Below are 18,115 nucleotides of genomic sequence, written 5' to 3' on the forward strand. Positions count from 1 at the left end.
ATCTGACTCAAACAGGTCCGAGTCAGGTATCGAGTCAGATCTAACTCAAAGTTAGAAACAAGCGGTCTGACATCTGATTCTCGACGAGTCAGGAGTCGAATCAGATCCAGATCGCGAGTCAGGTGCAAACACATGTGGTGTATCTACGGTACTATCATGGATTGTCGATAATTTCATATCTCCCAACTCTAGTATGAACTCCATTCAGTTTGCTTCAATTTTTCCGCATCCTAGATCACCAGTACCCCTCCCTATAGCAGACAGCCTCTTAGGAAAACCTCCCACCTAAGGAATCCGAAGGTCAAAGAACTCACCTGCACACTATTGACTATACCCTAATTTCCTTATAGAGTTTGTTGCCCGTTCTAAGTTGTTCTTTGTTCCTGCAAATTCCCCCAAAATAAAAACTCAATTCATCAACCAAATTTGAGCTGATATTTCCCATTGATACTCTAGCAGTAAAAAAATGTGGATTGAGATTCTGTGTGGGCTAGTAATTTATCGTATATTCAGGCGATTTTTGTACGATGATGATATCTTAGGAGCTGAAACAAATGACACCGACGCTAAATTTCTGATCGCAGAGAGGTCTGTTTTAAAACCCTAATTTTCTTCAGTTTGAGAAAATTCATTTTAAATTTGGAATTCTTATTACATTATGATTGAGAATTTGTTGATATTCGTTTTGGGATTTTTCTTAGAGCTGAGAAACTATATGGGGGAAAATTATATTTGGGACTTCGAATTCCTGATCCCGATACTGGTTCTAGACAAAACATTGATATGGTTGTTGTCACCAAAGAGTAAGTTTCATATAGAAATTAGGTTTTGTTTTCTTCAATTGAAATTCTAGGATGCTGTTCTGTAAGTTAACTGTAGCGATTTTGTTCATTGTTTAACAGGGAAGTAGTGGTGATCAATGTTAAGAACTTTTCTGGGTTTGTAGACATTGATACAGATGGTAGTTGGATTTGTACTGGAGCAAAACAACGAAAAGCAGAGAAGCATCCGAATCCTGTAAGTGTTCTATAGAGTACCTAAAATCAGGAAATTTGTATAAAGTTATGGGTAAGGAATTGAAGGTTCTAAAAGTGCGTTGATGTTTAAGTAGATACATTTTTTATCTATTTGCTGGGTTGTTTCTATGATTGTTTGATTTTAAGGTGGTGGAAGCTAAACGGCAAGTTGAAATTCTTGAATCATACTTTGAACAAAGAGGAGTTGAACTGCCAAATGGATATGTGACTTATAGAGTTGTACTTTCAAACCCCAGCTGCAGGTTTGTTCACTGGATCTTTCTGTTTTAAAGCTTTTGCTACTGTATGGTGCTTCCAGTGTGTCTGAAATTCAAGGGTGTATGAGGTGTAAATCTGCAATTTACAATTTCACGTATAACTGCTTGCCTAAGCTAGAAAGTAAGTAGGAAAAGACTGTCGAAAGTGGAAAAGAAAATTAATGATAACGCGAATTAGAACTTAGAAGAAATGAGTTTCCTTCAAAGGTTAACCTCGCCCTCTTAAGACTTGAAAATCCATGTCACTTTGGTAAAGTAATAATTTGAAGTCTAATTAACATGAAGATATCAAAACTGATGCCAAGTAAAGTTTAATTCCTATTTTTGTTTGTCTTCAGTAATAACATTGCATGATTTCGAGTTGATATGTTTTCTCTTTTTGCTTTTTTTTTAATACTTTGCTGTATTTCTATATCAATGTGCTAGAGCTCTTCCTTCCATTGATTTCCCACCAGAGGTTGTTCCCTTTGATCAATTGACAACACTTCAGCCAGAAACAAAAGGTGTGTTTACTGGTTGGATTAAGGATGCATTTCGTGGAGGAAAGAAAGAAAATCAAGATGGGGTCAATCAGCAGCTTCAGTTTATTCTAAGCACAGCTCCAATGTGGGATAGGTTTGTTTACTTCTATTGCTTGGTTTTCATTTTTGTGGTTGCATTTAAGTCTGAAGAAGTTGTCTGGTGTTAAGAGACTTATAAAATTCAGATTGATCCTGTAAAGTAGATTTACCAGAAAAGACAAGGATCAATTTCTATCAGATATCCACATTTCAACAATAGTACACTTTGTTTTGAGCTATTTTCGTTCCTAAAATGTTTGGCATGAGAAAGTTAACTTCTTTATCGTTTGTGCAGGTTGGAGCTGGATGACAATAAACATCTTCTTGGAGAATTCCTTGAATTCAAAGGAAAAATAGAGGATGTCCTGGCTTTGAGACAGATTAAGAGATCCAAAGTTAGTCGACTGGTCATCCAGAAGTCATCGATGTTTGGCTTTGGTATCTTCTAATAACACTTGCATGCATTTTCATTTTAAAACAAATAATTTTCTTAACTGATTTTGCTACTGAACGCAATCTTGTAACAAACAAAACTTCCATATAAACATTCCCAAATTTAAGAAAATCCATTTTATCACCGCATCTGAGTTCCAAGTGTTCAAAATGATGCCACCAGAAATAGTAAACTTGTGAAGTTGTTGATGCTTGAAGATTTGTTATTCTAATGGGGTAATTTATGAAATGTAGGTCGTTCAAAGGTCCAAGTATTGTATTCAGCCCGAGATTATCGAAGTGAAGGGGCTTCAGGTTCTGAATGGAAGGAAGTAACAGTGAAATCAAGTACAGAAGTGCTTTTTCAACCACAGAATTCTACAAAAGTCGGCAAGTTCAAACTTTCTTCAATCATTTCTATGTCACTGACTGCATGAGAAATGTTCCTCCATTTGACAGATGCATACAGTACAAAGCTGTAAGGTAAAAGCTATGGTGGTTGTTTTTTTCAGCTTTTAATTTATAGTGTTCTATGTATATATTCTATTTCATCACATTGAGTTATGTTGATTGCGTAATCTGATGTGCGTCATACGAGACTCTCTCTCTTGGTGCATGGTTCACCCTCATGATAGGTATATTTGATTCGACGGGGCTGTATTGGCGATACCAGTGATCTTGACTGAAACTCATCATCATTGACCAGCACTAAAGTTGTCTAATTTGAATTGTCGTCCTTCATTATATTGAATTTGCATACGATGGATGTTTAAATCCAGTTTCATGTATAATAGACCAGGGCGTCACGGCAGGGGCTATGGGTATAAGACCAAATCCGTATGTTGACCATCCTTTAAGCTTTGTGGTTGTTTTAGCCACTGTCTCCACTCACTTTGCGAAGTGTTGGTTTTACCACCAATTTACTGGCACCAAGCTTTTCAGTTGGGGTTGTTTGCTGGATCGGTCAGTGGAATTTGATAGGAAATAATATTCTGAGATTATTTTCTAAAATGATGAGGTTCAGAGTGGAAATCATTCTTCAATTACAGAGATATTTTACCAGGATGTGGACAGGATAGAATCTGTTTTACTTATTTGCTGATAATTTTTCTTTGTTCCTTCCTAATACATCTCAAATGGTCCTGCATTACGTAAAGCCACCATCATTATTGCTGTTGCCTGTTACTTTGTGCTGCCTATTTGAGGTGTGCGCTTCACTGAAATGTGGATTAGAAGCAACATTATGCAAAATGACCATTGTTAGAATGCCTGACATTTATATCAACTTCCGTTCCCATCCACGATGGAGCATCTCCAAGAGAAGGTGCAAAAAATCCTATGTGGATTTTTTATTTAGTCCTTTTATTTATGGGGTCCACACATAGAGTAAATATATGACTTCATATCTTAAAAATCATCTCTAACAATGAAAATTTCAACCCTTAGAATTAAAAGAAAATTAGTTAAAAACATGACGTGGAGGTGCAATCAGAGGTGTAGATAACACTTTCTTGATCACCTTCATATTTAGTAATTGGTCCTTCCTAACTTGTAGAACCTTACTGTTGGAGATGGATTTATGCCAAACGGGGATCTAAAATCCTATGTGTCGCTAAAAATAAATAAATCCACCCTCGGGTGGAGATGCTCTTAGCTGTAACTCCAAATTCACTGAAAACACAAGGAAATCCTAGGCTGAATCAGGGAAGTGAGATATATCCTATTTGCTTTTTCTACACTCCAAACTGCATTATTTAGTCCCCGAGGCCGCTTATCAGGTTTGGCACCGTGGTGTATATTCTACAAATGCCATTGAACCAAAGCCAATTCCCACTGCAAACATGTTTAGTATCCTAAAAAGTAAAATTGACAAATTATTACTTAGTTGCTTAATACTAGTTTTCCCGGGTTCATGTACCTGCAAATTGGTACCCCCGTTAGCTGTCGGATTTGGCTGAACGAAGAGAGTATAAAGAGCTCGTCAAAGATATTACTCCTGTTGAACAGACTGATGAGCCTTTCTCATCTTATAAAGATCAAGTTGGGTTTGGTAAGAATCAAATTCCATCTCTTGCTCATATTCTATTTTTAATTTATAAAGTGTTCAAACATTCAGATAAGTTGATCCAAACACAATGGTAGATGTTGAAACTATTAAGTAGATAAGACTAGAGTATGTACTGTAGTTAGTGACATTATAAGGTAAGCATACAGGGTCAAAAATAGCAAGCATTATCATTTGTATAGACAAAACTGTTTGATAAAATCTCTGAATGGAAAATTCTATTTTTTCTTTGAGGAAATTTTTAAGATAAATAAACTGAGAAAAAATTTCCAATCAAGATAATCTTGTACGGGATGATTGCTACGTAAACAGCATTTCGAGTTAACCCATGATATGATGAACTCCCAAGATACATCAGTGAGATACTTGCAGTTTTTATGCCTAATTGAAAATTACTCAAAATAGCAGACAGAAAAATGGGCACCTAACGAGGACTTGGAACTTGCGACTGTTTGGGAAATCAAAAACAGAAAGCTAGAAATTGTCCTTAGGTATACTGAAAAAAGCAAGAAATGTTCGGTTCAACTACGGAATCTAGTGGATCACAGACGAGAGGAAGCATATGGGTAACGGGATAGCGCTAGTATCCTGTTCTAAACCAATTTCATTTGACTGTGACTGAGCTTCATTTGATAACAATTTGGGGGTATCGAAAGTTGGATTAAAAGTTGTCAATTATGTCAATGGTGTAATAATTTGCTGATTCCGCCTTGTGTTTGTGTTAATGTTCTTAGTTGATCTATATGTACTCCCAAGATATCACTTCGATGGGACAGGATCAAAACCAGATTTCTTACTTGTCTGGTTGGTGATACAGATGTTTGGTTTCCCTATAGCACTTGGTTAAATCATGTTTATGTCTAAGTAATGATAATTAGAGGGCTGAAATCTAACATTCTACTTCTATTTTCCCTGGTTATTATATGTTCTCAGCTAGGGTTAGTACGATATAATATTTTGTGTTGGTTTTCTGATAACTTGATGAAGTTCTTCATAAATATGGTGTTCTGTTATTTCCTACTTATAGTTAAAGAGTATAGTGGTGTAAATAATAAGACAAAGTGGAAGTGTATCAAGATGCCGTCTTTTTATGGTCAGAAAACAACAAGAGGGTGATGAAAGATCATTGGGCAGCAGAAAATCCGAGTAGTGATGATTAAATAGCTGACAATCTAACACAACCAACCTCCCCCTCTTTTTTGAAGTTAGTTTACCTTATTATATTGGTGCAGAACTTTGTAGGCTTTACCTGATTTGGCCTTGGGGAGTCTAGGTAGAGGAGTTCCCAATCCCCACCGATAGAGTCATTTTGGCTGCCCACTTCATAGCAAATCTGAAAACCTGAAAATCTACTTTGGTCATAGCCTCATAGGAGGCTACATATTCACTTCACACCTTGCCTAGGATCGTAATGATAGTCACTTGCAAATCTGAGAATCTGTACTATCTCTTGCAGTTATTGTTTTTCTTAATATAGAGTTCTTCTTTAATCCATCAGAGTTAAAGGAAGTTGATCTGCTTTTATCTATGTAGTTACTGAGATATCAGAATTCTGGCTTAGTATCACTTAGCTCTGGCTCATTCTTGATGACGGTTTCTACTAATTCAATTATCATAGGTCTGATTGTGTTTGAATCTTGATGATATTGTCTTGACATTTCTGTTTAATGCTTCTTGGTTAGCTGGGTAAACCCTGTTAGTATTATTACTTCTTTTTTTATCAATAAATTTTGTTGATTGAGCAGAAAAGAGTTAAAAAATTTACAATTGAGTTTTATCTTTATTAAGAGTTAAGTTTCAAAGCTAGATAACACTGTTACAGCTAGGAGGTATTGTAATATGTGTTGGTTAATAATTAATCGATGTTTCAGTTTATATAAAAATTCTCCTGAATGAACATAACGAAGCTGTGACTGCTACCTTTGAAACATAGTACATCTTTCTCGCATGACGAAGTTGTTTCTTCCCCTATTTGGAATAAAATACTACCAGTCTTATGCTACTGCGACTCTTTTTCTGTTATGCTATTTTTTTTTTCTTTCTTTCTTACAACCACTTATCTAGCTGTGTTTGAAGATAATGTTTCCGTGGCCTTTGCTTCTTCAGATTAATAAGTTGAAAGTGCATTCCATCTTTACGTTTTACAGGTCTCCATGTGGCCGTTATTATGTTTACGGGTTATTTGGTGGGATATGCTGCATTCAGGGCTCTGTTTAATCATAACCCGGTCATGGTATTGCTTTGTATTATCCTGCACATTTGTGCAGTTAGAACCTTGGTATGATCTTAGAGAAAGACTAGACACTCCCTCCCTTCAGTTACTGAAATGTGGTGTTTTATGTTGTAGAATGCTGCCGGTGGTATCCTTGGTCTAGTTTTTGCGATGCTCTTGGAGACTCTCCTTTTTATAATCAAATCTTCAAGTAAACGTCCAGTATCTTCATCCTTGGCTTCATCATCTGCTTCAAAGCTAAAGAAAGATCAATAACAACCATTATCGAGGTTAATCTCTAAAGTTCATCTTTGTAACATTCACTTTGAAACTCTGATCCTTGTATACGTATATCTAAAAGTTAGAAGCTCAAATTTTGGCCTAAAATATCTCAGATGAGGATCAATGCATAAGATATCTAGGGTGTCTGCTGGTCTCTATTTTGTGAATGGTGGCCAAATTGTCTTCCTTGGCACATTGAACAACAGTGTGCAATATGAACACCTATAGAAAATTCATTAGCAGGACTCTCTAAGTGAGAATTCCCTGTTTTTGTTGTTGCTGCCGGACACGTAAAATTGCTGGCACCGTAAAGTGGCTATCTAGTTGGAAAATGACTGAGATGTTCGGTGAGCTTGAATTCAGAAATCTTTTAGTAGGACCCAAGTCTGAAATTACTGGCAGTTCTCCACCTCGATATTAATCTCTGAGACTAATCCATCTATTTATACTTTTTACATAGAAAGGAACATAGCTAATAAAGGGGAAAGCTTATGTATTATTATTAATGTATTATTTGCATAATCCTTCTATAACCCTTCTTAGTCACTTTTAGAACTTGTTATTTGCGCTTATAACATCAAGTTTTGTGGCCTTGAATCCTTTCTTGTTTGTACATAATCAATTTCGTTCATGTTCAAAATCGAAACATCAAACGGGATCTTCTTATTTTCCCCCAGTAATCAGCAACAGAATCTTGATTTATTTGGTAACCTTTGGTTCATAAGTAACTTGTTCTCTTTGAGAAAGTGACTATTGATTCATAATCACACGCGCATTGTTCTAGCTCTACGAAATTTAGTCATGGCTTGTGATGTGCTTATGAATATTGGTCTTTGATTCACTTACAAATGAATTATGAACCATAAATAACACATGAAAACTATCATCTTCAAACTTTTAGTAGGACTTCTCTATATAATGTATGACCAAAATGTACGAGGAGTTCATCAGCTCATGGTTGCAAGAAAAACACTTATGTCGTACCTACGGCAAGTAAACTATTAATCGGCCCATGCAGCAGGACTGGGATGATTGCTTATCTGCGTTTGTCATGTAATACTCTTTTAGCGCTTCTGGACGAACCCCATTTTTGGACAACGCAAAACAATATTCCCTTTTTCTCTCACAGTTTTTTTTTGTGGGTCTCGGTGGACCTGCGGAGGACAGTAGGGTCCCGCTTTTGGGGTTAGGTTTGTGTGTGGTTTTAATTCTCGGTTCACCAAGAATTTTTGATACTCTTTAAACTTTTTACTGACAACTTAGCCGCGGAACAGCTGCTTCTCCAATATTCCAGCAAAAATGCTAGGCTTCCCCCACTCCCTTCTCCCAATAGGTGTCACTAATATTAGCCCTTGATGCCACATAAAGGGACCCCCTGCTAGTCCCAATCCAAAGGATCAAGGGCTAATATCAGTGACACTTATTGAAGGAAGGGAGTGGGAGAAGCCTAGCAGCTTCGATATTCCAGCATCGGCAGCAGTATGTCATTGTCACACGACTCACAAGAAGGGCCAAAAGTATGGGTCTCTGTAATATGTCTCTCTCTATTAGTCTGTACTAGATTTGTGCCCGTGCTACGCACCGGGCATATTTTTTCTTTTTAATTTGGTGTGTGCTCCCCCGCCCATGGCAATGCATTTTTGATTCGGTATGCACGGGGCTCCGCCTAGCCCCGGGACGATGTATTTTTGATTTAATGTGCGCAGGGCTTCACCCCGCCCGTGCGATGTATTTTTGATTTGGTGTGTGCGGGGCTTCGTCCAGCCCGTGGCGATGCTTTTTTTATTTGGTGTGGTGGTGAAAATATATTAAATAGCCGGAGAATATGTGTTTTTTTTTTTTTTTTTTTTTTAACTTGACGTATTTTTGACTCCTTCATTAATATTTATTCACCCCTTTTCTCCTTATGCCATAATTACGCCAATATCTCTGCACTTGTAAAGATTGTTATATTGCGCAATTGGTACATATTATGAACAGGGGTTAGTCCACGAGTGAGTTTGGGGGAGTTTAATGTATTTTGAATCTTGGGGATTTTGAGGGAGTGTAAGAGAGTGTGGGGAGTTTGAGAGAGTTTGGTGTTTTGAGTGTGGAGAGTTTGAGAGACTCTCCAGAAATCTCTACTTTTTTGAGAGATTTGGAGTGAGGAAAAAATACACTATAAACTCCCTAGAACTCCCCAGAACTCCCCCAAAAACACCAACTCCCTATCATTCTAATTTTAACGACTAACAAGGAGTTTGAGAGTTTCTTTCAAACTCCCCCACGACTAACAAGGTTTTCTAGGTAGTTCGGGAGACTCTTCTAAACTCTCCCACGACTAACAGAGATTTCGAGAGACTCCTTTGAACTCCCCCACGACTAACAGGAAAAAACCAAACTACACCCAACTTCCCCAACTCCCTTGAGGACTAACACCCTGGAAGTATTTGCTTGAAGTCTCTTCGATCTTAATGCGGTAGCAAGAAAAATCCCCATAGCACCTCCACAAACTAAAACATCAAATGCTTCATAGGATTAAATGTTAAGGAAACTGAGAAACTGCTTTTAAAGCTGTAAGAGAGAAGAATACATCAATCAACATCCACTCATCCATTCCACTGAATTAGTAATGTGACAATATCGTCCAGATATGAGATTTTATTCTAAATATAATAGATAACCAATCCAAATGGTGGGTAGAACAAAGATTAGTCCATAATTTATTCAACGTCTTCAAACCATAACAGGAGTATCATTAAGAGTCAAAGTTGAAATCAATCAATACAAAGGGATTCTCCCAACTAAAATTATAGAATTAAAATTTAGGGCCTTCATGCACTGACGTGAAAGATATATGCAAGTTACGCTTGAAATCACTTCCCTTGTTCACAAATTACAAAAGTTACTAAGTTAGCACATATTCTAACTGGTTCCATTAAGTGGATTACTCATATTAAACCGTTTAGAATTCAAGTGTTAGTCATATATAACTAATATATATGTAAGTTGAACAAATCAAATGCGGAAGCGGGTTATTAGCTCGTATCTTGTAATCGCTCCAAATGAGGATGACGTCGAACCAACGGATCACTCGCGTTTCACGTTCTTGAACCTTCAAACTCGGCGGTGAGTAAGTGCCACGAAAAATGAGCACAAACTATATTTCCACAAACTAAATACCGTATAGAACTTCAACTTCTTCTCCAAAGGACACTAAGGGATTTTGGTGATTCTATAACTAATGATTGAATACTAGAAGACTTTGCTAGCTAACTAGAATGCTCACTTAGAACTCTCTAGCTTATTCTCCATACTTGGTTTATCTCTTGCTAAACTCACTACTATTGAGTTGTAGTGCTTTCTTCTACTTCTTATTCTTGTTTTAACAAATGAAACTAGAAGCCTATTTATACTCAAACTTCAAGTATCCTCTCTTAGCAAGTGTCAAGGAAGAACCAAACACTTGGAGCAAGGTCTAACACTCTTTTAGCATGGAGTAAACATATGGAGTAAGTGATCAAACACTTGTTAGCTTCATGCAAATACATGGTGGCAAAAAAACAAGACACATGTTTCACCATGGCTTGGTTAGTTGGAGAAGGATTTTCCCTTTGATAAAGTCAAGCATATGACTTTACTCATCCACCCAAGATGGACTTTGGGCATGCACATACACAATGGGTGCCCATATTTCCAACATATCCCACTCACAGATAGTGTGTGTAACGCCAGCATGCTTCCCAATCAAAGTCCTAAGAGAAAAATGTTCATATTAGTAAACAGTTTGTGCGACCGCCGAGATACCTTCATTTTGGGAGCTCCATACTAGAACCTCATTACGAATCAGCATGGAGACATCAACCCTTCATAAAAAATGTTCGTATCTCATTACCTCAGATAATTTGACTACACCTGACACAATACTCTTAATCCCTCTAGCAAGCAGTATTGCACCCATGTACATTTTATCAATTGTACTCATGATTTTCGACAGACTAAAAACGCTGGCCAGCTATGAGTCACAATTCATGGTGTATCATCAAATTTTCTTCCAAGAAATTCATATCGTCCCAATTCAACTTAACAACTTTCCTAGACATGTATCATCATACGGGAAGATGCATCGTATTAGAAAACATGCTAAAGTAGCATCATTAAGTATCCTCTTCATGACATAAACTCAAGTCAAAGGGGTAAATGAATTGGATATTAATCCAGTGGCTCACACAGCAATGAAGCAGGGAATCATTCATCGCTCTCACAATCGGTTGACTTAGCACATACATCACAAAGTGTATGCTCTGGCGTTTCTCCCACTCAAATGGGCATGTCCAACATAAAAAGCATACGCCATACAGATCTTAGTCTGGTCGCCATTTAAGCGCTTAACTTGACTTTCTGTTCCAACAGTTATTCACATAGTAACTGTTCAGAAAATCACATCTGGCTGTATAACAGGCTTCATTAAATGGTGGTTACATTTAATGATCGATGTCTTTGTAATATATCATATTAAACATATTAAGGAGACTGCTAGTTGTATAGAAAAGTTTGCCATTAAAAGCACGTGGTTTTCCGAAAAACATATATTCCGGAAAACGTCTCTTCTTTGTCTCATCTTGCTCGCTATTCTAAGCGCCAAGGCGAATCACCTGTGTGAGTAGGTCGATTCTTGCCTGCTGACAACTTTAATATCCGTGTACACATCAAAAGTATATGATTTCTATAAAAACATATTCATTTAAGAAAGCATTAATACTTATAATAATAATGTCATTATCACATGTTCTACATATCAAATCCTGTTTAATCCCATGTTCTCTACTTGAGATTGAAAAGAAATTTTCGGAATGGGCTTAGTCAAAGGGTCAGCCAACATTCTATATGTGGAGATATGTCTAAGAACAACCTTTCTTCGTGCAACCATATCACATATAAAGTGGAATCTCCTACCAATGTGTTTGGTTTTTCCATGGTATTTAAGATCTTTCACATATGTTAGAGCTGATGTGCTATCACTGTGAAGCAACACCGCTTCTTTTGCGTGTTCCGAGACACCGAGTCTCTTAAGAAATCTCCTCAACCAGACAGCTTCTTGGACGGCTGCCGCAAGTGCAACATACTCTGCTTCCATTGTAAATAGAGCAATACACTTTTGTTTCTGACTACACCAAGATATTGCACCACCTCCAAGTTTAAAAACGTATCCTGAAGTGGATTTAAACTCATCTCTATCGTTGCTCCAATCGGCATCGATAAATCCTCTGAGTCTAATGTCTTCACCATGGTAACAAATAGGGAGATTAGCAGTCCCTTTAAGATAACAAAATATCCTTTTAACTGCTTTCCAATGATCTGGTCTAGGTTTACTGTAACGACTTACCATCCCTACTACAAAACTGATGTCGGGTCTAGTACACAACATAGCATACATGAGACTCCCAACCGCAGATGCATATGGTACATTGGACATGTATTTATTTTCTTCTTAATTTTTAGGACATTGGTCTTTACTTAGGACACATGCTTTGTACATAGGAGTATCAATGCATTTGCAATCATGCATTCGAAAGCGCTCAAGTATATTTTTTATGTAAGTCTCTTGAGACAAACTAAGAGTCTTTCTTGAGCGGTCTCGCGTGATATGAACACCTAATACATAATTAGCTTCACCCATATCTGTCATTTCAAAATTAGAGGACAACCACTTCTTAGTGGCGACAATTCCTTCTAGATCATTACCCGCTAATAGAATGTCATCGACATATAAGGCTAGGATAAGAATGCTTTCCTGGGATCGTTTTATGTACACACAATGGTCTTCCTCAATCATTTCATAACCAGCAGAGGTGATAGATTGATGGAAACGCATATACCATTGTCTAGACGATTGTTTAAGGTCATAAATGGAACTTTTGAGACGGCAAACTTTGCGCTCTTGTCCTTTGACCTCAAAACCCGTTGGTTGAGACATGTAAATCTCTTCGTCTAGTTCCCCGTTAAGGAACGCAGTTTTAACATCCATCTGGAACAATTCTAAATCCAAATATGCAACAATAGCAAGGACGAGGCGAATTGAGGCAAACCTTACCACAAGAGAGAAGGTTTCCTCATAATCAATACCCTCTTGTTGAGTATATCCTTTTGCCACTAGAAGAGCTTTGTATTTTTAGATTGAACCATCCGCCTTGCGTTTAATTTTAAAGACCCATTTGTTTCCAATGGCCTTTCGCCCAGGTGGAAGATCAACCAACTCCAAAACGTCATGCTAATCCATTGATTTAATTTCCTCTTGCATTGCAAAAATCCATTTATTGCAATCAACTGAAGAGATGGCTTCTCTAAAAGAAGTAGGCTCATCTTCAATACTTGCAGCATACATTAATATTCCCCCTTCAATCTCAAAGTGACGACAAGGTACTTTTCTACGCTCACTTCTGCGTGGTTCAAAAACTCGTGTCTCTAGCGGTTCACTCCCACTAGGATGTAGACCACTCCCACTATCTTCAGCGATTATAGGTTGAGAAACTAATTCTCTACCTTCGCTCGAAGATGTTAAGATATCTTCACTCTCTTCTATTTCAAAGAGTTCCAAGTTTTTGTTAATGTCACTGATTCGAGGAAAATCATTTTCAATGAAAACAATATCTCTTGACCTATCTCAGTCATCCCTCCACTTGGATGTTCACCATACATCACATATCCTTTTGAGCAATCAGAATATCTTATAAAGACAAGTTTTCTTGCTCTAGGACCTAGCTTTCCATACACATGAGAAGCGCTGTGAACATAACCAGTTGAACCCCATGAGCACAAATTACCTAAATTAGGTTTTTCGCCTTTCCAAAGTTCATATGGCGTAGAAGAAACCGATTGAGTTGGGACACGGTTCAAAAGGTAGGCCGCAGTCATAATAGCATCCCCCCAGAAATATATTGGGAGGTTGGCTTGCGCCATCATTGATCTAACCATATATAATAATGTCATATTCCTTCTCTCTGCAACACCATTTTGTTGCAGAGTATTTGGAATAGTAAGCTGTCTAGTTATTCCCTTAGTCTCACAAAATTCTCTGAACATATCGGATAAATATTCGCGTCCACGGTCAGTACGGAGAGTCTTCAAACTCTTCCCAGTTTGATTATCAACTTCTGCAACAAAGCGCTTGAAACAATCCAAGGTTTCATGGCGGTGAGCAATCAAATATACATAACCAAATCGCGTATAATCATCAATAAATGTGAGAAAATAAGAATAACCATGTCTAGCTTTAACATTCATAGGTCCACAAATATCAGAATGTACCAGCTCAAGAGGTTGAGCAACACGTTTGGCCTTACCAAAAGGTTTTCTACAAGCTTTTCCTTCTAGACAAAGTTCACATACGGGTAAAGAAACTTTAGCGAGTGAGCCAAGATGTCCTTCTCGAGCTAACCGAGTCATCCTATCTTGCCTGGTATGTCCTAGTCTAGCATGCCAATCACACAGTCAATAACACTACTACTACTAGCATCAGACACTAAAGTCTCAGAAGAAATAGAATTAAACAAGTCTAATTTAAAGAAATTATTACATAAATAAACATGTCCAAACAAAGTACCAGAAAAGAAGATGTCCAACCTACCGTATTCTACTTTAAAATAGTACCCTAAACTAAGAAGAGAAATAACTGAAAATAGATTATGATGGATTTCTGGTACGTATAACACATCGTGAAGTGTTAAAATGCGTCCAGAGCGCATAGAGAGCTGATATGTGCCAATTCCCATAGCATACTCACATGTGTCATTGCCCATATAAACTCTATATGTACCACGTTAAATACGTGGATAATCTACGAACCCCGCTCGATCTCGAGCTACATGTTTTGTTGCTCCCATATCTACAATCCATTCAGGGTGAGAGTGAGAAACCATTACATGTGAACACACAGATGTGTAAACATAGTTAAATGAACAAAGTACCTTTTTCGGCTCAGTGCACTCACGGCCAAAGTGTCCTTTGTTTCCACAGTTATAACATTTCATCTTAGATTTGTCTCTTTTTCCAGCACGCTTTCCACGACGACGCTTAGCTGGTTTTTCTTCCTTTTCAGCATCCCTTTGGCTATTTTTCTTGCGCTTCCCTTGTGGTTTGCGCTCACCTTGAGCATACAAGGTAGCCACACGTGTCTCCTTTTGGCGCTCAGCTTCAAGCTCAACGTATCGAGAGATGTCAGAGAAATTCTTGATGCTTTCATTATGAGTCAGAATTTGCTTCATATGCACCCAAGAATCAGGCAATGACCTTATCACATCTAAAACTTGTTGTTCATTACTTAGAACATTCCCAGCAGATTTCAACTCACGAATCATTGACGACATCCTTCTTAGATGTTCTGTCATTGAATGCTTGGGATCCTTTCGGTAGACCTCAAATTTCAGCACTAAGCTGCGAAGTCTAGTGGTGGACGTACCACCAAAGTCAAATTTTAGCTGGTCCCACATTTGCTTGGCGGTAGGGAAATCCTCATATTCTCCAATAAGATCATTGTGCATGCTACTCAACATAGTGTGGCGTGCACTACGATCTTTCTTAACCCAAGTTTTGTAGGCTTCAAGATCACGACGGTGTTAGGCAGTATGACCCTCTGTGGGTCGGACCATTTCATTTGTTAGGAGTTCCATTTTGCCTCCTTCATCCAACAAGTATCGGATTTTTCTATGCTACACAACATAGTTCTTCCCATCAAGTTTGTCACCCTTATTGAGATCAACAATCACATTGTTGCTAGGCATTTCTACACGTTTGTTGCACAAAGTTGGACATTATTATTATGTGTACACTCACTATATTGTCTCAAAATCTAATTGATAAAATCATATCTACACACAAATTCGAGATCGAAAATTTCGCTAGGCTCATAATCATCACCCAAATATGCATTTTAATATAACCTCTATCAATTAATTTGGACTAATAAATATTGATAAAGCACATAACTTAAGCCAATAAAACCACTTAAAATCAACCAACATATGATGATTAGTTATCTATCAACAGAGATAAATAAGCTACATATAAACAAAGTACATCATGTGGAAAACGGACACGAAATCAGGAGTTTCTTGCTACTAATTTCAAAATATCTCGCTCACGAATTATTTTCAACTAACGAAAATGAAGCAAAAATATGCATTGTTTCGGAAACATATATTATTGAAATTATTTTCAACTAATGAAAATAAAGCAAGTAAATTACTTTTCAACTAATGAAAAATAAAATAAAAATATGCCCCGTTTCAGAAGTAAAAATAAATAAATTCACTTTTAGATTTTTCTAAAATTCTGAAAATACACAGAGTAATATATATTTTCGCAAAGACATACACTAAGTATTTTTGTTGAGCAAGACACTAACAACATGATTCAACAAATTAATCATATTTAAAAAAAAATTAATATCATGCATGTTGTATTTGTATGAAATTAATTATATCAACCACAAAGGTGATGGTTCCACATAATTAATTTAAGGTCGTAGTCCTTTCGGGCAGAGGCCGTTTAGTCCATGATCCATTGGATGGTCGGTGTGAGGCCAGAAATTGGAACACATTGAACCACAAAGGTGATGGCTCCATATAATTAATTTTAGGTCATAGTCCTTTCAGGGAATGGCCGTTTAGTCCATGGTTCAAAAAATAATGAAAACGCATAAACTGATGCCAATGTTAGTCATATATAACTAATATATATGTAAGTTGAACAAATCAAATGCGGAAGCGGGTTATTAGTTCGTACCTTGTAATCGCTCCAAATGAGGATGACGTCGAACCAACGGATCACTTGCGTTTCACGTTCTTGAACCTTCAAACTCGGCTGTGAGTAAGTGCCACAAAAAATGAGCACAAACTATATTTCCACAAACTAAATACCGTATAGAACTTCAACTTCTTCTACAAAAGACACTAAGGGATTTTGGTGATTCTACAACTAATGTTTGAATACTAGAAGACTTTGCTAGCTAACTAGAATGCTCACTTAGAACTCTCTGGCTTATTCTCCATATTTGGTTTATCTCTTGCTAAACTCACTACTATTGAGTTGTAGTGCTTTCTTCTACTTCTTATTCTTGTTTTAACAAATGAAACTAGAAGCCTATTTATACTCAAACTTCAAGTATCCTCTCTTGGCAAAGTGTCAAGGAAGAACCAAACACTTGGAGCAAGTTCTAACACTCTTTTAGCATGGAGTAAACACATGGAGTAAGTGATCAAACACTTGTTAGCTTCATGCAAATACATGGTGGCAAAAAAACAAGACACATGTTTCACCATGGCTTGGTTAGTTGGAGAAGGATTTTCCTTTTGATAAAGTCAAGCATATGACTTTACTCATCCAACCAAGATGGACTTTGGGCATGCACATACACAATGGGTGCCCATATTTCCAACATCAAGAATAAGAACTACAGTGATGAGAGTGATTATGAAAACTGTTCGTTGAAAGAATTGTTGCAATTTTTTGTTCTTCCCTAGATCTATTGGTTGTTAGCGCTTATTTACGAACAGACAACAACCTAAGCTTAATTGCATAGATATTATGTTTATATTTACGCATCCAGTTAGTATTCATGTAGATGTAGATGCAAATTCTACTCCTCCATTGCCGGATGTAGATGGAAATATTAGTTACAGGAAAAAAAAAAAAAAGAGGCGACCATCATAGGGCTGACAGTATTATATATAGGGCAAAAGGAAAAAGTACTTGATTAAGAAGTAAATATTAGGACTCTTTGTGGAAAGAAAAAGAGAGGGGTGAGAGAGCCGACTCCACGAAGAGGATTAGCGGCCAGTGGCGGTCAAAGCCAAAGGCTTGTATTAGAGCCTTTACATACATTATTAGATTTTCTTTTTCAGCTAAATTAATCTCCTAACATGCTCACGATTTTGAATTCCAAATTGTTATCGGGTTATGAATTCTCAAGTCTTGAATTCCAAACTAAATTTGGTTTTTTCCTTCTTCTTTTTTTCCTTTTCCTATTGTTTAAATAAATCATACATTGCCAAGTGTTCTCACCAGGACGCTCGTTTCACAAAATTCAAACAAAACTTGTTTGGGCCAATAAGAAGCGAGGATTTCCTCACCGTAACGTAAAAGCTTTATTTGTACACTTTAACTCTTTTGGGCCACACGAAGCAGCATTATCACGTGATTCCTTACTTATCCTGCACCGTTCCTCATTCAAAGTATACTTGTCCTCTTTCCATTTGTCCATCTCATGTGCAGGGACGTACAAACGACGGTAT

General features: G+C 37.2%; 2 protein-coding genes across 3 annotated transcripts; both read left to right on the plus strand.

The window, feature by feature from the left end:
• The first annotated feature begins 201 nt into the window (after positions 1 to 201).
• Positions 202 to 3,045, plus strand: LOC113297404. Of its 2 annotated transcripts, XM_026545854.1 has the most exons (8): positions 202 to 588; positions 702 to 803; positions 903 to 1,017; positions 1,164 to 1,279; positions 1,721 to 1,909; positions 2,150 to 2,292; positions 2,542 to 2,769; positions 2,922 to 3,045. In XM_026545854.1, the coding sequence occupies exons 1-7, from the start codon at positions 467 to 469 to the stop codon at positions 2,721 to 2,723; spliced, it is 969 nt and encodes a 322-aa protein (XP_026401639.1). In that variant the 5' UTR covers positions 202 to 466; the 3' UTR covers positions 2,724 to 2,769; positions 2,922 to 3,045. The 2 variants fall into 2 exon arrangements, with proteins under 2 accessions (XP_026401639.1, XP_026401638.1); XM_026545853.1 differs by having other exon boundaries at positions 2,542 to 3,032.
• Positions 3,046 to 3,422: 377 nt separating this feature from the next.
• On the plus strand, positions 3,423 to 7,307 carry LOC113294672. Its single transcript, XM_026543054.1, has 4 exons — positions 3,423 to 3,491; positions 4,228 to 4,336; positions 6,499 to 6,584; positions 6,699 to 7,307. Exons 1-4 carry the CDS (start codon positions 3,423 to 3,425, stop codon positions 6,837 to 6,839), a joined length of 405 nt encoding a protein of 134 aa, XP_026398839.1. The 3' UTR covers positions 6,840 to 7,307.
• Positions 7,308 to 18,115: the final 10,808 nt, after the last annotated feature.

Source organism: Papaver somniferum, chromosome 7 (assembly GCF_003573695.1).
Source record: "Papaver somniferum cultivar HN1 chromosome 7, ASM357369v1, whole genome shotgun sequence".
Taxonomy (NCBI): Eukaryota; Viridiplantae; Streptophyta; class Magnoliopsida; order Ranunculales; family Papaveraceae; genus Papaver; species Papaver somniferum.

What these genes read in the sequence shown, in the direction of transcription:
- LOC113294672 (XM_026543054.1), top strand. Translation starts at nt 3,423, where the DNA reads ATGGTCCTGCATTACGTAAAGCCACCATCATTATTGCTGTTGCCTGTT. An exon ending in CTTTGTGCTGCCTATTTGAG is followed by an intron (nt 3,492 to 4,227) that starts GTGTGCGCTTCA and finishes TACCCCCGTTAG; the next exon opens with CTGTCGGATTTGGCTGAACG. An exon ending in TTAATCATAACCCGGTCATG is followed by an intron (nt 6,585 to 6,698) that starts GTATTGCTTTGT and finishes TTTATGTTGTAG; the next exon opens with AATGCTGCCGGTGGTATCCT.
- LOC113297404 (XM_026545854.1), top strand. Translation starts at nt 467, where the DNA reads ATGTGGATTGAGATTCTGTGTGGGCTAGTAATTTATCGTATATTCAGG. An exon ending in AAATTTCTGATCGCAGAGAG is followed by an intron (nt 589 to 701) that starts GTCTGTTTTAAA and finishes GATTTTTCTTAG; the next exon opens with AGCTGAGAAACTATATGGGG. An exon ending in CTTTCAAACCCCAGCTGCAG is followed by an intron (nt 1,280 to 1,720) that starts GTTTGTTCACTG and finishes TCAATGTGCTAG; the next exon opens with AGCTCTTCCTTCCATTGATT.